At 44.6% G+C, this 22620-nt stretch overlaps 1 protein-coding gene across 3 annotated transcripts; it reads left to right on the forward strand.

The window, feature by feature from the left end:
- The first annotated feature begins 1545 nt into the window (after window positions 1-1545).
- LOC134063703 (uncharacterized) lies at window positions 1546-21590 on the forward strand. Of its 3 annotated transcripts, none has more exons than XM_062519375.1 (20): window positions 1546-1941; window positions 11006-12182; window positions 12374-12435; window positions 12590-12631; window positions 13122-13477; window positions 14030-14422; window positions 14604-14638; window positions 14746-14865; window positions 15336-15455; window positions 15574-15615; window positions 15743-15877; window positions 16668-16787; window positions 16919-16944; window positions 17057-17558; window positions 18380-18625; window positions 18734-18821; window positions 19366-19524; window positions 19621-19740; window positions 20043-20164; window positions 20795-21590. In XM_062519375.1, the coding sequence occupies exons 1-20, from the start codon at window positions 1832-1834 to the stop codon at window positions 20840-20842; spliced, it is 4023 nt and encodes a 1340-aa protein (XP_062375359.1). In that variant the 5' UTR covers window positions 1546-1831; the 3' UTR covers window positions 20843-21590. The 3 variants fall into 3 exon arrangements, with proteins under 3 accessions (XP_062375359.1, XP_062375369.1, XP_062375376.1); XM_062519385.1 differs by having other exon boundaries at window positions 13125-13477; XM_062519392.1 differs by lacking the exon at window positions 1546-1941 and adding an exon at window positions 10323-10454.
- The last annotated feature ends 1030 nt before the right edge of the window (window positions 21591-22620 follow it).

A 22620-nucleotide genomic window follows, 5' to 3' on the forward strand; every position in this document is an offset into this window, starting at 1 on the left:
TGAGGAAGAGGAGGCCCAGGAGTGTGGAGATGGCCACGAAGGCCCTCTGCTTGGGACTGTCCTGCTCTGACTCTGGCTCTCTTCTGTTCTGAACCTGGCCGTCTCAGCTCCCACAAGATGGACGCACAGCAAAATGATATCACCACAGCGGAAAAACACAGCAAGAGAAGCATCATATTCTATATTACCTCTACATTATTAGCAGGAAGCAATTCCTAATAAAGACCAAAGCAGAGGCTAACAGTCCACACAGCAGTAACCATGCCGACTTGAACCTTCATTGCCTGGTATGAGCCTCATATATTTGAGGTAGAGAACTGCTATACATCTCAGGTCCAGGTACAGTATGCAGCAAGGGTCGGCCAACCCATGTTCAGACAACAAAGTCAGTATAATTGAAAACAAATCACTTTCAGCATATCACCTTTTGCCAATGAATCTTGGCCAGACTCTGCGAAGTCAGAGTAACAAATCCTTATCTAGGAAAATGTGAATCCAGTTGTCAAATCAACAACCAATAAAGAAGAGTGCCATAATATCAAGATTTCCAAGAGCATGTTAGCTACTGAACTTGCAAGCACCGTCAAAAAAATCGTGATCCTTGGTTCTCTAATCCTTCCATCTGACAGTTCATCTCTTCCAATGTGTCTGCTGAAATTAAACCTATGTATCGAAAGTCTCAAATTTCATAGTTTAACTGACATCCTTCTTTCTTACATGCAATAGAGACATAAAGACGAAAACATTTATACACAAATATCGAAGGGTATCTATGGCTTTAACATTGTGCATATTATATAGTTATATATTATAGTTATATTGTTATATATAGTTAGTTATAGTTATATATATAGTTATATTATAGTTATATATTGTTATATATTCCAGGCAGGACAGAGCGCCCGCTCCACAAATCTTCTGAAAGGAAATGTGTTCTCCGCTGGCAGACGTCATGTTTTGACACTGGACCAACCCACAGGTCTTGTACCTCTTCATCAGCATTCTAGAGTAAGCTGAGCTCTTGATTTAACACCGTCTTGTTGTCCTAATGTTGCGCGGAATGCCATATGGCAACACCACCCTTGTCCTCTTACCATCAACTGCTTCAGACCACTAGATTGCAGCATTGTCTGCTTATGTCTTTTCCAGTAACATGTAGTATGTCTCCGCAATAAAAATATTATGGCTGATGACTGAGCCAACGTGGTCTTTCATATACCATAGTGACTAGTGTACTGCCAGAAGCCTGTTGACATGACTGGCACTTTGATAATTGTGTACACTGTCGAGTTGATGATATATTGGGTTGTGGAAGGTCCTGCTAAATCTGATACCACATGCCGAGGGGGTGGGGGTGACAAGAGAGGGTAGCTGAGGGTGGGGGTGACAAGGGAGGGTAGTTGGGGTGGCAACACCCACACACAGAGTGTGATATCATGTCTGCTGCCACCGCCCTGCGCAGCCGAGGAGCTGGCGTGCGGGACCAGAGTCAGGAGCGCAGGGTGACGTGGTAACGGGGAGTTCCGTGGGGGAGTGCAGCGGATAAATGCGTGACTAAACATGACTTGGACGAGCGGACAGCCTGACAGGATAATGTATGTGACCACTGGAGAGAGAGAGACAGCGCGAGATTCCTAAACAGAGCCCTTGGTGAAAAGAGGCTGACACAACTACATGGACACTAGCACTGGATAATGGCTCAATAAATGTGGAATTCATTGTGGTTTTAGAAGAGATTATTTTTATTTTCTTCTTCTTTTTTTTTTATCAGCGATTGATTTATTTTTCGTCCTTTTTGTTTTTGGCGTGGACTGCCGGAATAGTTTTTTTTATGCTTCAGTTGCCGTTGGACACCATGAAGTCTCATAAGAAATCCAGAGGTCAAGCTCTGGGTCAGCAGGGCAACACCTACTGCAAAGCGGTGACCAAGACAGGAAATCAGTGAGTGGCCTCAGACGCATGATGATGGGAGATTTTTCTTAAAAAATCTTCTCCTTCTTTTTGTCACTGGCAGCTTTTCCTGTTGCATCAAATAACAAGTGCAGTATGTATTACTCAATGAAATTTGATAAGAAATACTTTTTTAAGAATAACTTTTTTGATGTTTTTTTTTTCTGAAAATGAGCTGAAGTCAAGTTTGATACTATATATAGTGCTAAATCAAAATTTAACTATTTTGCATGCAGTATGGAATATGAAAAGTCATTAACGAAAACAAGACTTGTTCGAAGTACATGGCTCTGCACTGAATTTCACATCCCCGAAAAGATCAATATGATTAAATGTTCCTGCATCTGCAATAAGCTTTCTATGTTATGTCAAAGGACTTAATGTGTCAGTAGTTCCATCATAAAACCACAACAAATGTTTCAAGGATCAAAAGTGACAGTAAGTGAAGGACATGCCTGACAAAATCAACAACAATTTCTTTTGATTTTAGAGATAGAGTTATGATTTTATTCATTAAGAGCTTTCTTTCAAGTCATTATTATAAATGAGATGTCCGAGAGATATGATCAATCCGATCGCAGTGAACTTGTCAAAGAGGTCCATTCACACTCTGACAGCAGAGTTAAACAAAGTCAGGATATTCACTGCAGTGAACTTGTATGAGAAGGAAAAACAGGTGTTGCCACATACTGTACAAGGGAATAGGAAATATACTGTATTATTGTGAAAATAAAAAGTGTAGAAATTGTAGAAAACCAATTCCTGTTATGGTTATTGTTACAGTTTTGTTATGGTTATGGTGGCTTACAATACAGTATGCACATTTTCTATTACAATGCATTGCTAAAAGTCAGTATACATTATTATGAACATATTCATGACAGGGGCTCTAAAGTATTTGTAATGCTTCATATGATTTTAAAAAGTATAACTTTTAATGAATGTACTCATTACGTACAACATTATAAGTAATTTCGGCCATTTCGTAGTCTACAGTAATTTCCCGCATATAAGCTGCATTGTGTATAAGCCGCAGGACAGTGTTTTATCCAAGTTAAAAGAAACAAAACCATATTAACACCATATTAACTGCTCCCCTGTATTAACCTCATAGCTGAAGAAATTTTGCAAAATCGATGTATAAGGCTTATAGTCGGGAAATTACGGTAGACAAGATACATGGACGCAGTCAAAGTTAGAGCATGTGCATTTAAGAGTCCTTTATGACCGCTCTCGGGAACACTATGCACCCATGTCACAAACACATGACATGCCTCTGTGCTTGCGTCGCCTTACAAAGATTTGGACAACTCCTCTCGCTATGCAGGTACTTGTGTAGTTTGATGCATTTGCGTCTGCATAGATTGGCACTCTATGAAACGACCCTTATAGCTTCAAGTATCATATTGAGTAGTAAAGCATCTGTGGTTATGGCAGTGACATCAATGATGACATCTTGAATACAGTTTCTTTGAGTTGTGATTATATAAATACTGATATAGATTTATGTCGATCATTATGAGGTTTTAAGAATACTTCATAACCTTTTAATAAAGTGTTTACAATGCTGCAAGCAAGTGTGAATAACTATAAATGGATCAACACATGCATATTCAGATTTACCCAACAGCTGATGTCATCACCCAAAACACACACTAACACAGAAAAAAAGTGCATGAGTTGCAGAAATACCATGGACATCTGCAGAATTATCCTGAAAGACAAACCTAATTAGGAAGACACTACACTTTCATTTCTGCACTAATTCCAAATGTCAACATGTAATGACCATAAACTGTAAAAATTACATGTCATTACATGTTATTATCAAAATGACATGCTTAGTTACATTTGCACCGATATGTAACTGCTAAAACATAATGTACATATTCTATACGTAATGAAAAACAAAACTTGGGCTCATCCAAAATATTTCTAATATTTTCTGAAGCATGTTCAAATGGAGTTTGCTATTCTGTGTAAGCTCCCAATCACGTCTGTATATCAACAGGATTTGGCTGAATTGAGGCGTCATGTTAGAGACTTTCAGAGACTTGCTTTGCCTGAATAATTTATAGCCTTTGGTTGCTGGGTTATCTGGGTTTGCCTCCTTTAGGGAGGGCACAAGGTTGGTGGTGTCAGACTCAGTGGGTTGCAAATCACTAATTTTATGATGTGGGCCATAGCAGCGGCATGGTACGGGGTTACACAGTCACCTGTTCGATTCCCGTTTTAAATACCACGCTTCGACGAGCAGTCATCTGTGGCCTTGAGCAGGTTGATCTGAACGAGGTCCTTTTTCTAGTCAGACTGTGGTATATTTTCAGAGAAATGGGAGTTTTACAATGATGTGTGATGCGGTTTGCCAATGCAGTTGAACAGGTGATGAGCCAAGTGAAAATGTGAAAGGCTGCGGGAGGTCTTCAGTGGCTTGTAAATTCCATGTGTGGTTTATAAACATCGAAGTTCAGGTCAAGTTATTTCCACAAGCTTGGGGGTAATAAAAGAGAATAAGTCATCAATCATTTTTGTGTGACTCATGCCAGCGCAAGGAGATAAATCAATTGGATGTAAATGGTGACATACATATGCCTACATGTGCAGCCACATAATATGACCTTTGCTTCATTACTTCATAAAATGGCTATGATTGCGAGAAAAAGGTCAATATTTTAAAAAGGAAGATTAATATCAAGGGACACTACTGAGGCACTCTGAATGGAACATTTGTTTTGGTCCCTTATATGGCCAATTTCAATTGGACCAAATGTTTAAAAGCATACTTATTATTTTATCCGATTGAGAAGAAGTTTTTAGAACACCTACACAACTTAACTTAAAAATAATTAACTTGCAAGAAATATCTGCAATCTACAAAACAGGAGAAATTTTTAGAGCTTATCTGAGTGTCCTATCTTACGAGGATCATCCCTATCCCCTGCACTTACATTGCCCTTTTCTGTAGGTATGTTTTCATAGACAGAACATCACGGGGTCTTCTCACGAAGGACGTCATGCCCTCCAGAGATGGGAATCGCCAAATCACGTCTGTTGGCAGTAATCAAACCTTGACGCAGCCTCAGACATCCTCCCCCCGTGAAACTAAGCCTTGATGGCATTTAGATGTGCCACCTTCATATTACTCTGATACCGGTGTAGGCCCTCGATGGTGTTATATCCATCGAAATAAATCAAATCTATTCCAGGAGCTTAACACCAGGACGTGTGGTCACAGGGCCCAAGAGGGCTCGGGGACTATGCAGCTAATATGGCCCATCATCACGTTCCTGACCAGTTTTATTTGGTGGATTGCCCTTCGTTCTAATGTCACATGGCGCCGCGCTACATTGCACCATCAAGGAATGCCCTCCGTCTTCCAAGAGTGGACGTAAATCATCTTGATTCACTGGTGTAGTGTGAGGGCATCCCTCCAGCATGCCTGCCATAGCTATTAGCTGAACTTATAATCTGTTTATAACACTTGGGTTTAACCAGTTAGCCTGTTCAAAAGATTTAATCCATTGTTCGACATCTCTTGGCTCTGTTAGCAAGAGCACCTGTAGAGCACTGGTCCCCTGCCCAGAGCTGGTTTGGGCACAGCTGGCCTGAGAAGTCGCCCAATATGAATGTGTAGCATTGCATCTTTTAGGTGAACCTTATGCTTGCTTCGGCGTGTGATAGGCTAAAAATAAGAGTCTCCTAAAAAAGATTTACGGCCTCAGCTATACAGGCAGACACCCGAGAGACAGGCATAGCTTATGCCTGGCATAGGAAATAGAATGAGTTGGAGTTGAGAGAGAGAGAGAGAGAGAGAGAGAGAGAGAGAGAGAGAGAGAGAGAGAATCGTTAAGCACTTTGATTTAAATGCCTTTTCGACATTTGGACATACAAAGCTCATTTTTACAAATGACTCTATGGTCTGTTGAGGTGGTGATCGGTTGGTGAGTGTCAACGTTTTAGAATGAGTCATGGTGTGTTAACATTCCTCTAATTTACACCCTTGTCCACCACGTGCCGCTGAGCTGGCTACACCTGTTGGGTGCTAAAATATAGCTTTAGGAGGGGGCAAGAGAGCGGGGCAGATGGGGTTTCTAGATCATGGCTCTCATGTGCTCGGACAATTCACAGGGCCTACTGTAATTAAGTGAGGGTAGCCTGTTACCAAAAATGAATGTGCAATTCTTACTGGAAATTGAATTGCTGGAACAATACTTCCACGTTAGGCTACTTTGTGATACGACGCCCATCCCATCCCATGGAGAGTGTGGAGCATGGTAAATGACCACAACCAGTTGAACACCAAATGGGAGCCTGATAGGCAGTGTTTGGCCTGCTGTTGCTGCTCGTTTGGCTAACCCAGGTGGAGGAATCTGGACCCCACGCTGTGCTGTTGGTCCCTGTTCGCGTGTGGTGTGCTTTTCAGCCTGTCTTCACCATATCACTTCAAAGAGTCTACCCATGACATATATTCAAATGCCTTGAAATTCACCTCTCCAAGTCAAAGATCATCCATGCTAGAAAAAACATTGACACATTCACTTATCATGTGATATGGCCTTAGTTCCAGTTAATGTTAATACTGTAATTTCCCAAATGTTAGCCGCAGATTATACATTACTTGATTTTGCTCAATTTCTTCGGCTATGTGGCTAATACACGGGGGCAGTTCATATGGTATCTACAGTATATGGATTTGTTTTTTTGTTTTTTTTACTTGCATAAAACACTGCCCTGCGGCTTACACACAATGTGGCTAATACACAGGAAATTACTGTGATTTAGATAACTACGTTATGTAGGGCAATATATCTGCACTCAAAACAGGCAGAGAGGGTTGTATTATCTAAGACCTATGTTATCTATTTGTATATTTATTTAGTCATTAATTGATCTGTGCTGATTGGCTAGTGTCATAAACTGAGCACACTGTCTCATGCTTGTGTCAGGGTTGATAGCTGTTTTTTACACGGAGAGTTACACTGCAGATGCCATGTGTAAGATTTATGAGACTTGACAACGAGGTGAGGGATTTACGTTCTGTAATGTCAGGGATACAGCGACACCGATATGAAACTATTGGCTGTGTGTGTGTGTGTGTGTGTGTGTGTGTGTGTTTGTGTGTGTGTGTGTGTGTGTGTGTGTGTGTGTGTGTGTGTGTGTGTGTGTGTGTGTCTGTGTGTGTGTGTGTGTGTGTGTGTGTGTGTGTGTGTGTGTGTGTGTGTGTGTGTGTGTGTGTGTGTGTGTGTGTGTGTCTGTGTGTGTTTGTGTGTGTGTGTATGTGTGTGTGTGTGTGTGTGTGTATGCTGTGATTTCTAAGAAAAAAGCTGAGTTTGCACAGAGATTGGAAGAGATAGAATTGATTCATTGTATTTTGCTCTAAAGAACTCCTTGAATTCATCTGTGACATTTGAATTCAATAATTGGCTTTCATTGAGAATATGCTACAAATATGTTGGGTGAAATACTTCTACCCTAGCAGAGAATAGGGCAGGGTGCATTCTGCAGGAACATTGTACCTTTTGGCTGTTTCTTCAGAGGTAGGCTGCAGGTCATCGCTTGACTTCTCTCCTGAAGAGGCCTACCCTTTATAGGTGACACAAGAGGGTAAGGCCTGAAGACGTGTCTGAACTTTCTGAAAACATTGAAGAGGGAAGACTCTGACTGGATTATATTATTGAATAGTTCTTTATTGTCATTGACATTATTGTCATACAACAGCATTAGCAGTACACATAAACACACACACCCAGTCATTGAATAAAATGACTATACAGTATGCATATTCATTACACTGATTCATTTCACAACAGATTCCATATTGCATCTTACTTCTTGCATTGAGGGTGGTTATTGCATTTGGATAAAAAAAAACTATGTTTGAGTCTATTTCTACTTGTGTTAATTGATCTATTGTCTGCCTGAAGGCAACAGTTCAAACAGGGTGTGATCGGGATGGGTGTCCTTTATAATAATCTTTCTAAAGTCTTTAAGACAATGGGAACTGTAGTTCTTCCAGTGTGAGGAGAGGGCAATCTTTTGGATGGTGTTGATGGCTCTCTGGAGTGGAGTGCTTTCCTCTGAGCCGCTGTGCAGCTGGTGTACCATATGCACATGCAGTATGTTATGCTCTCAGTGGAGGCATGGTAAAAGGACACCAGCAGTCTTTGTGTGATCTTATTCTTCTTGAGTATTGTCAGGAAGTACAGTGTCTGCTGGGCCATTTTCAGCAGCACAAGTGTTCACGCTCAAGGATAGGTTCTCATCGATGTGGACTCCCTGAGGCGGAAGTCTGCCACCCTCTCCACACAGTCCCTGCAGATGATTAATAGTGGGATCTCTGTTTTCTTTCTCCTGTAGTCTATGATGAGTTCTTTGGTCTTTGAGGTGTTGAGGAGCAGGTTGTTGACCCTGCACCGTGTTGACAGCCGCTCCACCTCATCTCTGTAGGCAGACTCGTCCCCCATTATCCAATGTACTTTGCTAGCATACCTGCAACTCAGCACAGACATCAAGTTCATTGGCTAGGCCTACACCGAAACAGCTGAAACATAGACAAACATAAGCATTCAATATCAAGTCCATGGCCATTGGGCAGTGATGATGGCTCCCCTGGCGTAAAAAAACACACAATATGGCGCTCTTGAACCGTCAATAGAGTGCCGGAAGCGCCGGTCAGCTGTCCTCAATAGTTTCTGTGGTCCATGCTCAATTCTACAATAATCTAGAATTTAGGAGAGGGTTTGTCAAACAAATGAAAGATTTACTAACGTCTTAAGTTTAAAGAAAAAATAATAGCATGAAAACACAGCCATTCCCCCTATACAGACAGTGAGCCTTTATTGGCTAAATGATCTCCATATGATCTGGTTGCACCACATTAATCTTGCTATTGTACTAACACCTGCCAGCTAATCCACAAATCAAAATCCACATTGTGGTAGCTGGATTAATTATAACCATGACACAGTGATGTTTCGGGACACATTTACTGCTTTGTTATGTCAAGCAGCAGAACGAAAGAATGAGAGCTAAACAATAAGACCATTTTCAAATGCACCGAATGACTCAGATCGTAAATTACTTCTTTGGTATGCACAAAACTGACATAAAACACACACACACACACACACACACACACACACACACACACACACACACACACACACACACACACACACACACCAACTGGCTGATGTTTTTAGTTTACACATAGTTTAGTACATATAGTCAGCAAGCCGTGTTTTCATGGATAGGTGTTTGAATTATGTCTTTCTCTGTCTAATGAATAGCCTACTCATGGGCACAGCATATCAGAGGCCATGTTGGGATGGCAGCAGGTCCCAGGGCTTTGTAGAGGTTTAATTTATATGGGACAAATATGTTTTTCACCTCGTTGATCATGGTGCTAGGAGAGATGCCAAATGGTAGGGAACAGGTGTCAGGGAGTGGGGGCTGTGAGACTGAAAGACAACCCCATGGCATGTACTGAAATCAACACAGCTCAGAAGACAGGGCTGTTGGGAAGGAAAGGCGTAGAAACTGATAGGCTAGTGTTACAATTTGTTTGCCGTGTTTGCCAAACAAGCAGTCGACATAAACAGACTCTAAATTCACAGTGGCAACGAAAATACATTATACCAAAACTTGCAACATGAGACATTTTGACGCATCTAATTCAGCTGAGACTCAAACTGATCTCTTCATTGAATAAACCATGCATGCATTTTTCCTTGATATAATAGGCCTAAACCATGCAAAGAAAGAGTTACCTAGCAGAAAAACAAAACTCCCAAAACATTTAAGCCAATTATATAAAGATTGTTGCAATGAATTGACTGTCATACTATACTGACTATAGATGATTGATTTATTGGAGATATTTTGTAAAAAGGATATTTAATTCATCAGGTTCTCAGGTTCTTTACTGAAAATGGTCTGTCCCTACTAGTAAAATCTGATCTACATGTTCCACAGTTTTGTTGTGATAAAGACTGATGTTTGAAAAAAAAAAAAAAAAGTTTTCACTTCATATCAATATCTTAAATTCTAGAAATTGTACAACTGTCCCCAATGTTGTCATGTCCTGTCACGCTTACACTAGGCCTACATTAAAAAAAAATGGCTATCAATTTGGTAGCCTAACTATTTATGTGAAAGAATATCTATGCAACAAAAGTATAGATATGCAAGACAACAAAACTGTAGATATGCAAGATATACAATCAGGGATATGTGATGTGACTGTGATTAGGCTACAGACAGATATCAGAAAGGCTAAAATAGGTGACTGCGCCTCTTTGCTTGAAGCTCCGATCCTGTTTTCGTTGATCAATTAGTCGAGTCTGTGATTTCACAGAGAATATCGATGCGTGCAGCCAGCCACTGGTTTAGGATACTGAAAGAAACCAGAAACACCGGCGATATTCACACCGCTTTGTCAATAACAACATTTATCAAATGTGTCTATGTTTAAAATAAATGTGAAATAAAAAATAGTGCAGAAGGTAAGAGCGATAATAACCTATTCGAGTCTCAGAAACGTGCTCGTTCGTCATTATCTAGGCATTTTAGTCTGTTCCATCACAACATCGAAAATGGCCATGATATGCAATGTTAGGCTAACGTTGTTGTTAGCGAGATAGCTACAATTTACTACTTAGCTTGAAAGTTAGGTCTTGGGGAACATCTAGGAAGTTCTTCCTTAATGAGTGTGTGATGATTACAAGGTGATGATCGTTACAGTGACATGTTCTCTGGCATGTCCACCCCTTCATGCAAGCCAACTTGAGATACCGTTGACGTTAAGTAAGCTAACGTGAACTGGAAAAAAAGATAAACCCTCTCGTGTCTGGGAGCATAAGTAAACATGATCACTGTGGCATATGACAATAATGCTATGCCTTGCAATGAAAAGCTAATTTGTTTGAAAATGTTGTAATAACAACATATTGTTCCAACACAATAATAAGTCGGTTTGTACAGGGAAGGAAAGAGCTATATTATGCTATATTCTCTGCTCATTATTCTGTGCCATGATTTGCTCTCTCCTCTTCAGGCTCTCATTGCAGACACACACACACTCTCAGCTGGTGGGCTCTCCCCAGCTCGGCAGTGGCTTGTTGAACAGCCCGCTTCTCTTCGCTCCGACCGGGGCAGCCGTGCTCCAACTGGCGCAGATTGAGGCTCAGCTCGCCCTCAACCAGCTCAGCGCCCTCAGCATCAGCAACCAGCACACTAGCAACCCGGTGGCCCTGCTCGGCCTGCTGCGAGCGGCAGCCGCCTCAGCCTGCTCCCCTGCCGTCTCCATGTATCGGCAGCCCCAGGGGGCTGACTTCCCTCGGCCTCGGCACCTGATACCGGTTGCCGTCAACCAGGACAGTCACTCCATCTCGCAGGACTACCAACGGTCAGCCTTTCCGTCAGCCATTCCTGAGGACCCGGAGGTTGCCAAGTACCAGAGGATTAATACTGGCTTCAGGCAAAATGCCCCAGCTGTGCAGGACATGTGCTTCCCGTCCAGGCCCACACAAACCCTGGGGAAGCCAGGTGCTGAGGACTGGGCTCAGTACAAGTCCCCAGGCTCACAGCATGCTTCCTCTTCAGTGATGGACCAGTCAGGGACCTCCTCCTGGAACACGTCGCGGTCAGCGGCGGACAGGTCCACTTCTGACTCGGTCGGCAATTTGCTGGCCAGCTTCGGACTGTCTAGCAAGGATCTGGAGCTTCTCAGCCGGTACCCCGACAGTCAGCTCACACCAGAGGCCCTGCCTCTCATACTGCAGGACATCAAGTGCCGCAAAGCTGGCAGGAGTGCGCCCGTATCCCCGCCCCACGCACAGCTCTCCATGCTGCCCCCTCACCACGGCCCCAAACCAGACCCGACCGCAGCCACTGCTATCCACGCCCCCAGCTACCTGAGCATGGCCACGCAGGTGCCAGGGAAGGTCATCGAGTACGGCCATGCCAGCCAGGAGAGCTTCAAGCGGGTGCCGTTGCCCCCCTCTCCCACCAAGCACGAGGCAGAGCCCGCGGCCAACGCACAAGAGGCGAGGAGCTATCTGGAACGCCGCAGGAAGCCCAGCCCCGGCGTAAGGCCGCACGCACGAGCCTCCCGCAGCCCGCCGACCGCGAAAGGTCCGACGCCCACTATGGTCAACGACTACGTGGCGGCCCCGCCCAGAGTTTATCCCCACACATGCTCGCTCTGCGTGGTGCAGTGCGAAGACGCCAAGGTGAGCGGCTGAACTCATCAGCATATGAGATGACAAGATACAGGGACAGAGACGAATTCCAAGCCTCAGTAAAGGGGCGTGATGTTGTGGTCTGTCTTTGAGCATGATGTTGTGGTATGTCATTGAGCATGATGTTGTGGTCTGGTATTAAGCATGATGTTGTGGTCTGTTCTGTTGTCTCTGTCCCCTAGGACTGGCACAACCACATCAACACGGTGGTCCACACAGCAGGGTGCAAAGACCTCAGGAATCAGTAAGATCATGTATTTGAATGTTTCTATTTCCATGTCGTCACAGTAGAAGCTCAAGCAGCTTGCTAACCTCTAGCCTCAGTGACGTTGTGAACTGCCTCGGTCACATGCTTCAGAGTGGACAGGTGTGACTTATTTGACTTGTCTCCCTCCCAGGTATCCTGACTGGAAACCCCCTGGCTCCAGTCTGTGGCCCAGGTGAGTGAGTTATGCACTGCACTGCACTGGATGCACATTGGATTCATCACAGATATACAGATGCGTTTGACTAGGTGGCCAGGGTACACCGAAACTAAAGCCTACCTTACACTGACAGACTTTGACAAGATTTGGGAAAGATTCTTGAAAGATTATAGTCTTTTGAGTAAAGCTTGAATGAGGGGCATTAGTTGAAATACTACAATCTTTCAAGAATCTTTCCCAAATCTTGTCAAAGTCTGTCAGTGTAAGGTAGGCTTTAGTTGAGCACAGGATCAAAAAAGTATACTTATACTATGTACAGATACGTTTGACTAGGTGGCAGGGTACGCCAAAAGCTCAACTAAAGCAGAGCGTGCACGCTGCTCTCAAGTCTGGTCAATGCCAGTCCCATTGGTTATCGTGGAAGCGGCAGCATTCGCTTTGCCAGTTCTACTTCAGTTGCACCTGGACCTTTGAACTTGTCTCTTCTCCATTCTTTGTGTCAAAGCAGAGATCGCTCCCCTTCTCAGGACGGTTGGTCTGGGCGCCACGGAAACCGTTCGACCTCGCGCTCGGCCTCGCGCTCCCTGTCATCCTGCTCCTCGCCGGGTCGCTCCCCGACACGCCACGGACATAGCGGCAGAGGCTCCGCCTCCAGGGGCCCACGCTGGAGATCTCCTGACCGCCAAGCCCCGTACAGACACACCCACTCCCACTCCCCACCCTCTCACCACCAGCACCACCACCTCCCCCAGCACCAGCACCAGCACCAGCACCAGCACCAGCACGCACCCCCCCACCACGGCCGGCATGGGTCCCCTTACGCTCGACAGAGCCACCCACGCCACAGTCACATTCCTACAGGTATGTCAGGATTCTTATTGTGGATGCGCTCTCGAAATGAATGCGTTGAAAACGACGCATCTCTGTGTCCAGATAGGGACAATACAGTTTGTATTGTTTCCAGTACATTGCCTTTGTTATTTGTTACACAAGATGTGTTGAAAATGACACAAAGTGTTGTTTTTTAACACATCTCTGTGTCCAGATAGGGACAACACAGTTTGTGTTGTTTCCAAAACATTCATTTTGAGAGTGTACAGTGTGCTGTGTTCTGAAGAATGAGAAAACCTCTCTTTTTAATGCTGAATAACAGATTCGATATTTTGGGGTTAACTATAACCATTTTCTGAGGCTGTTGAATAGTGCACAGGTGGCCTGTTGATTTGAATGGTGAACAGGTGGCCTGTTGATTTGGTGCTTTTTAAATGGCCTCAAAAATGGTTACAGTTAAGCCCAAAGTACCACAGATTCTGTAAGACAACTATGTGGTAAAATGACCATGTAGTGTTCAGTAAATGGCGTTGATATATTCTGCACGAGAGTCACACAGTGCTGTGTTCCATCGCTCCCCAGATGGTGCGTCAGCACGGCATCTCGCCCACGACCGGCCCAGAGGCCCTCACGAGGCGCCCCGTCGGCGAGCAGCAGCTGGACCTCCATCGTCCTCCTCCCCCAGCTCCTCCGTGTCCTCGTCCCCGTCCTCCCGGCACAATAAGAGGCAGCCGTCCACCTCTCCTGGGGGCGATGGAGCCAAAGCGCCGGAGAGGCGAGGGGCCTCCCGCTCCTCCTCCGCCAACGCACACGGCAAGTCACCAGCGTCCACCTCCAAGTCCTCCTCCACCAAAACTGACCATCCCAGCAAGTCTCCTGCATCTAAGTCTGACCCGAAGGCAGCGGCTTCAGATCCCAACGCAGTCGTGGAACCAGTGGAGAGCAAAAAGGCCGACACTGTTAACAGACGGACAGGTAAAGGCTAGTTTTGGGAGAAAACAATTTTGACAGAGCTAGAGTAACAGAACACTAATTATGGCAGAGCTAGAATAACAATGCTGTGTAGCCATTGTACAACTCTGTACGTAATCTGTAGTTGGAAAGCTGTGGACCTTTGAGGACTGATTTGCTCTCTGTGTTGGCCTTGTTTTTGTAGAAACTACAGAGAAAGTGAAGTGGACAACAGATGAGGTGAGATACTGAAGTGGACACCAGAACATTTGGACCGATTTAGAGCTCTCTATACAAACTGACCACAGGTAAACCATTAGCTAATGCCTTTGTTTCTTGTGCTGTAGAGGGGCATCGTGCTGATGTCTGGGCTTCCTGAAGAGGGTTACTCAGAGAGTGATATTGTGAAACTGGTTAGCCCCCATGGAGAGCCAGCACAGGTCATTATCGCCACCGCAGAGGGAAAGGTAATCGCAACCTGACTCCATAATCCACTTTAATTTATCAGTGAATGCTTGTGTTTATATTTCTAGCATACCGTAATTTCCCAACTATTAGCCGCGGCTTATACATTGATTTTGCAAGATTTCTTCAGCTATGAGGTTAATACACAGGGGCAGTTAATATGGTATTTATATGGTTTTGTTTATTTTAATTTGCATAACACACTGTCCTGCAGCTCATACACAATGTGGCTAATACACAGGAAATGATTGTGCTTTTTTGATGAGCTTTGTTTCAGGATCTTCCTGTATATGTGCTGTTTTGCTCATTGAGTGGTGTTGAAAGGTCACTGTCCAACATCACGGATTATCATGACGCGATGGGAAAGCTAGGGATGGCTAGAGGGCTTTATAATACAGATGATCCACGTGGTAACAGTCAGCCTTTCCCATAGCCCTCCTCCTCACAGGTGTGTGTGTGTGTCTGTCTCTAGGCTGTGGTGGTGCTACCTGACAAGAGCTCGGCTCAGGAGATGGTGAATGCACCCGCCTGCATCGGTGACTGTCAGCTCACTCTGGAGCAGCTATCAGTGTCAGTGGACCTGAGTAGGCCGGTGAGCTTCCTCAGTGATGAGACTGAGACTGTGTTAAACAATATTTACTGAGTGACCTTGTGCACTCATGTAAGCCCTCCATGCTTTTGACATCGTAATTCAAATCTTTCTGCTGCAGGTGACACTATTCCACGCGATGATGGGGCCTGACAGGCCTTGTGTGAGTGCCCTTACATCTTTGTCCTATTGCATATCATTGTTGTGTTAGTGGCGCTCACATTGTGAAATAGCCCTGAGTCTGGGTGAAGTGAAACTGACTGTTGGCCTTGTGGCTGCCTCCTCGTTAGGGAGCGTTGACTGCTTGGAACAGGCTGCTGGTTGTGAATAATGTTCCAGACACACCAAATGGACCCAGAGAGGTGCAGCAGCTCATTCAACGGTTTGGCAACGTCAGCAGAAGTCTGGTGCTCAACCACAACAAGGTGTGTGTGTGTGTGTGTGTGTGTGTGTGTGTGTGTCTCTCAGCCTGATTTTGAATGTGTTGCCTGTTATTGAATATTGAATATGAGTTATTATGACTGCTGCTAGCACGCAGGCACACATAAACACACTGAAAACACACACGCACACAAACATAAACAAACCCACGCGGGCACACATAAAAGCATACACACACACACACACACACCCCACTACCCCCACATACACACTCACAAGCAAACACACAGATACACACAGAGAAGCACACATATGCACAATAACAAACTCAAACCCACACTATGGACACGCTCATCTACATGCACAAGAGTTGCAAGAGTAGGGGCCGGAGTGGGAGATGGAGACAAATTGACAAACATGATTTATTTTTGCTATCCGCAGGCTGTCTTGTATGCTCCCAGTTTAAGCATGTGTGATTTGTCATCCATGCTACTTAACCCACCTCTTTGTGTGACGTGCAGACAGGATGTTTTGACCTATTGGGCTCCACCCAGCCTCTGACGATGGCTATTTCCTGACCCCGCATCTGTTCGGGTTTATACCTGACGAAGATCCGAGTGGTCGAAACATTGTAAACTACCATTAAAGTGGGAGCATACAAGACAGTGTGCGGATATCTTTTCTTTTGGCCAGAACTGAGCGGCTGTCATATTTTGTACTGCTTTGTGGTACATCTAGTTTTGGGTTTTGTGGGTCCTGGTTGTTTCAGAAAAAAATATCCTAACCTCATAGCCTCCTCTTTAAGTCGTAAACTCCTCTCTTAAACCCCTGCAGATAATCTTCGAAATGGAAACGGCTGCCATTGCCCAGGTCGTCTACAAACGCTTCCAGAAGTTTCCATGCATTGTGCAAAACAACCCCTTATCCTTCTCCATGAAGCCAGATGTCATGTTGGTAGGTGTGATTTTCAGATTCAGAAATACTTCACTTAGGTTAATTAGGAGGCTGTAATAAACATTTACATCACAGTAAATAATATCACAGTACCAAGACTAGTGGTAAATAGTGTATTTCATCCTTTCCAGGTCAAGAAAAATGAAGAAGCTAAAAGGTACTTTACTTAAATGAATCCATCCATGTTTAATGTTTCCTCATGAACAAGATCCACTGAAGACAGATATCTGAGCTGTCACTGTCACATCTATTCATTTCCTTTCTTGCAGCGATCCACCAACCTCCACTCCCTCTACTTCATCTGATTGCAAAGCATCAGACCCGGCAGCTTCATCAGATCCCTCTCCGGCGGCCGCTGGAGACCTGGAAGCCTTGCCCAGCCAGGCCACCGCAGCCGAGCGGACAGACAGCGCCTCTGTGGGCGCGGACGCAGGGAAGCCGCCAGCCCCGTGCCCAGCAGGGAAGGACGCCTCCGCGTCTCGGGCGCCCGTGGCGGTGAACGGCGACCGGGAGATTGCAGCCAAGGGAGGCGGAGGAGGAAGTGATGTAGAGGCGGCGGCGGAGAAGCTTGACCTGCCGAAGTTCACCCCGGCGCTCCTGCAAGCCCTCCTGCAAGAGTGCAAGTCCCGGTCAGCGCTGAGGTCCTCTACGGAGCCAAAGGGAGCTGATACCGAAGCGGCCCCAAGCAAACTCTCACCTGCCCCGCCTGCTCCACCTGAAACCACCGTGCCCAGAGGCATAGACGTTACACAGGATGATGACCATGAGATGGTATGTGACAGTAGGGTTGACTGACCTGTTCAAACAACTGGTGTAATATGTCTGCAGTGCAGATGCTGCACTGTGGTTAGGGAAGGTGGGAGAGGACATACAGTTCATTATTTGTGCGTTTAAAAGAGAGAGGAACCAATGCTGTCGCTAACCAGTCCTAGGCACAGGATAACAAACCTAACCCCTGACAGCCACGCCGAAGCAGCAGGCATGTCGGCGCAACAGTCAGAGCAAAGATCCTTTAACCCTCTTGTCAGAGCATGCTCAACAGCAGTGATGGCATTTGGTCACGCTTTTTTGTCCTCTCCTGGAACTTCAGGTGTTCCCACGCGTTCCTTATACTCAGACGCATTCCGCTTACACATGACCCACTCTATGCCCCACCTTCTGCTGCATGCACCCCGCCGTTTCTGCCCCACATGCCTCGGCCATCTCTGGGGCCCCTCACGCAACAACAGGTGCTATGTGTGTCTTTGTCATTACATCAAGTACAAGATGGATGCAGTGCGTGGACGATTTGTGTACCATGGGGACTCTTATTTATTTACATACATTCAAAATATCACCTGTTTCCAGGTGTCAGTTCAAGCCCTATAGCAGGCGTCACACTCCGCCTCAAACGCGGGGTCTGTGAGGTAGACGCTTGCACCGTGAACCCACCCACCCAGCCAGCCAAAGAGCCAGTGCGTGTACCGTATGGCAGTGTGAGCACAAACTCCATTGTATGGGTGAACGTTGCGGCGCACTCCGATTGAGTGTAGACCCTCTTGTGATCACCGCCCCTCACCTCTCGACCTCTTGTCTCTATCTCTGCGTATTAGGGAGGCGACCTGGAGGATGACCTCGCCCCTTGTGAGATGGACGACCTCGTGACGGTGGATGAGGTAGGGGACTTTGCCGGGGAACCCGGCCAGCCGTTAGAGGAGACACAGGCGGAAACTGCAGAAGGCCGCTGGGAGACCGCGGGGCTCGCCTCCGAAAACACGGGAGCGGAGCCAGGGGAGGAAGACGAGAGGGCGGAGAGCACAGCACCTGGTGGAGGAGTCAGCCAGGACCATACACAACAGGTGTTTGTTTTTATTTACTTTTTCCAAATTGTCAAAGTTGTGACTCCACAAGCCTGTTTTTCTTCATCTTCTCATCCTCACTGTGTCTTCCAACTCTCTGAACTGTAGAACGCGGAGAGTGAGAGCTGCATTGGTAGTGTTGCCGTGGGTAACCAGCAAGGTGAGAAGGAGGAGGTCATCACCCCAGGTCCCATAGGTGAGTGCGGTGGTCACTTCAATAATGTCAACTCCAATATATACAGTACATAAATAGGTAGATAGATAGACAGATAGATAGATAGATATGCTTTATTGCCACACAATGTTGGTGGTAATTGTTGTTACATAAAGAGGTAGCTCAATCCAGTAAAGGAGAAAAAGAAAGAAGAGCAAAACAAATTAAAAGTAAATAAATACATAACTTCTGTAGTGTTCAGGAGTCTGATGGCTGAGGGGAAACATGGTTTCAGTTCGTATGGACCTGTAGTATTACAGAGGGGAGTAGCTGGAACAAGTGGTCGTTTGGATGAGAGGAGTCTTACTCTGATTACTCTGGAAGCACGGTGTAAGGTGCACTTAGTACTGAGTGTGGACTGAGAAGTCACAACCAATCATGTGACAACCCTCTCTAATTTCCTTTAGGTGCAACTGTCTAGACTCTCACACTAGACAGTGATGGATGAAAAAAGTAGCTTATTAATGGATACGCTCTCATTATTGGCAATGGTTAGGTTCACATGTGGGAACTGGTTCGTCCTCAGATTGTACAGATCCGCTGGAGGACGGTCCACACCAGGCCGTTCAGATGGACAGTTGTGCCACTCTAGACGCTGTGGACACGGCGGGCGAGAAGGAGGAGGCCGATGACAAACCGCAGGACGAGACTTTGATAACCACTTCGCCCACATCAGAACTCACAGGTGAGACTGCAGCTTCCATTCATCTATGACAGGAGCGGCATATTTGTTTTGCTTGACACTGACCCGACGGAGTTGTGTGTGATGATGTGATGTCAGAAGGGCCCAAGCGCCGGAGATCAACGGATCAGTCTGAGGTGGCCACAAAGAGGATCCGTAAGGAGCCAACCTTCCCCAGAGACTACAGCCTGCCCCCCTTTGACTCTAATCGTCCTGTAGGTGAGTAATGACGTGAAGTTGCCCCTGATATGAGTTATATATAGATATTTCAGTCTGATATTGCCTTTCGCACACCAGCAATATGACACTGTCAAAGGTGGTAAACCTGTATGCCGAGTAAGCATTGTGTATATTGGCATTGGCAGTATGGTCGGAAAACCAACGACGGTTGACCCTCACCTATGAAATGTGTTATCACTTTTGTGAAATGTATCTTCCAGATGACAACTGCAGGACAAATAACATGACGGCAGTGCGTTGCGAATTTATGTGTGCGCTCGGCTGTGTGTATTTGATGACAGGCATGGAGTTCTTGGAGCCAAGGACAGGCTTCTACTGTCAGGTGTGTGCCAAGTTCTTCTGTGGAGACGAAGACGCCAAGGAGAGTCACTGTCGTGGCATGGAACACTATGAGAATCTAGAGGTAGGCTACTGCCGGCTAGCACCCATCTGCCAGACCAACCCCATGCTATAACATTACATTTGGCTGACACTTCTTGTCCAAAGTGACTTACATATGTCAAGTATATTACAAGGGATTGCATTGTCCCCGGAGCAACTTGGGGTTAAGTGCCTTGCTCAAAGGAAGCCGGAGACCGGCTGGGGTACCCCCCCCCCCCCCCCCCCATACATATGTTTCCATACATAAGTTTGTTAGTTTATGTCTTAGGTTACTGAGCTACATCTCTTGTGTGAGAAGTTATGTCAGGTATTGTACGTACAACAACTGCCTAGTAACCATATGCTTCTCTGCTTGGCATTCCGTTTGTCCGTGGAGTGCTTCTGGTTGCACTCTGTGCATGTGACATACACTATACAAATACAACTGACTTGACTTGACTTGACACATAAATCAGCTTCAGGTCTGGAGATCAAGCCATGTAGTAGATTGTTTGGCAGGAGGTTGGTCTGCCAATCGCGGGAATTCTCATTTAAATGAAAACATTCAAAATAGCTCCCGCATACTGGCATGTCAAACTGCATCATTATGTCAACTTGAAGATATACCGTTCTCCTTACCTCTGCTTTTCACGTCTTCTTAACCTAAACGCAGACCTCATTACAACACTGGAGACTGAAGCTCACCAATGAGACCTCCTAATGAAGCTCTCAGAGGAGTCTCCAAGCTCTGCTCATTCCTACACCTCTTCCACCTGTGGGTCTTTTATTTCACTGACGCCAAACTCGTGTTATGTTGTTCATTTAGTATTTTTGACCCATGCAACAAAGGAACTGTAAAGACAAAAAGTAAATAAACTCTTTTTTTTTTTTTGTTTTAGAAGTTTTACAAATGTGTCTCTCTTGCAACTGTTTAAATTAAAAAAAAAAAAAAAAAAAAACTGTGGTTTAGACTAGAAGGGAGCTGAGTACATGCTGACTAGTCTCACCTTATTTCTTAGAATGGGACACAAACACAAGTTTCCCATACAGATGCTCATAACCACTGTGATCAACAGTAACTACCGCAGAGTGCATACATCAGAGGGATGTGGTTAACCCAGTGTCTCTAAAATTGGTGCACGCAACAATTACAATACTGGTGTGGTGACACTTCTGATCCTAAAATGAGAACATTCATATGCAAATTAGGACAGTAAAAGGCATCCATTTGTGAATCAAAGCCTGGTCAGTGACTACATACAGTACATCGCTCCATGTGAAAGCTTTGACAGGGCCGTGACAAGAGGATCTGAGGACGGTACGTACTGCATTATCATGACACATTTTTGTTGTCCACTCACTGCAATTACATTGTATCAGTTCATAGTGATGTGATTTGTGTGGGGTATTTGTATAAATGCCAGTGAAAATATCACTAAGTTGTTCAATGTTCAGTGCACATAAAGAAAGCTTAATGTACTGAAAAACATGTAGTACATTTTTTTAAAGTGTAATATCTGATATGTTGTTATAGAATAATTTTGGACCCATATATGTGGTAACAATACACAATAAGTGCACAATCACGGTAATGCAACAATAGGTTATAAAGATGGACTGCAGGGCCTTGCCTTGTTTCAACAGATATTGCAACAGTCATTTACAAGTCGAATACAAGTACTGTACTAGCATTTTTAGGTATCTATACTTTATTTTTTCTAACAACATTTTACTGTAGTCCCTATATTTTCACAGACACACAGTATCTGTTCTTACTCCTTACATTTTCAAAGCAAAACAGTATTTTACTTGCTTTCCCAACATTTCCCATTTCAACCTAAATGGATGGGACAACTGTGATGTAAAAGGGATTGAGTTTGCAACTGGGTGCCACTGAGGCCAAAACAAAGGTGACATCTTAACGGAAAATGTATTCGTCGAATTTAGTACTTTATCAGAATATGAACAGACGTCAAAACATCATATTCTTTATTTACTTTTCCCCCTTAAACATTTTCATTAGACCTATTCTGCCAGCAATTTTATCACAAACAGAATGTTTGTTTCTCTGCAAGTTCATCCCTGGCTTGGTAGTAGTCAACAAGATTTCTTTTTGTTTGTTTATTTGTTTTAGTGAAATGCCATATGGACAATGAAGTAGTTGTTAAGAAGTTACAGTTGTTAGATTGGAATACACCATAAGCTACAGTGTGCTTCTTTTAGCAGAAACAACTGGTTAAATAGTATTCAAAAAAAGTCTCGGTACTTTTTACTTTTCTACATTAAGTACTTTTCAGAGCCTGCAATTATACTTTTACTTGTAAAGAAGTTGAATCAGTACTTGCTTGGTACTTTGCTAGAGTCTCTAGTATTGCATGCACTTCTTGAGTATGCAAATGCTTGTAAATACTTCCATTCAGTTGCTTTGCATTTCTTCACTGTTTAGACAGCTCCATATCTATTAGCATTGTGGTTGAGATTGTTTTGTTGAATCTATGC

The sequence above is a fragment of the Sardina pilchardus genome, chromosome 2, assembly GCF_963854185.1.
Source record: "Sardina pilchardus chromosome 2, fSarPil1.1, whole genome shotgun sequence".
NCBI lineage: Eukaryota > Metazoa > Chordata > Actinopteri > Clupeiformes > Clupeidae > Sardina > Sardina pilchardus.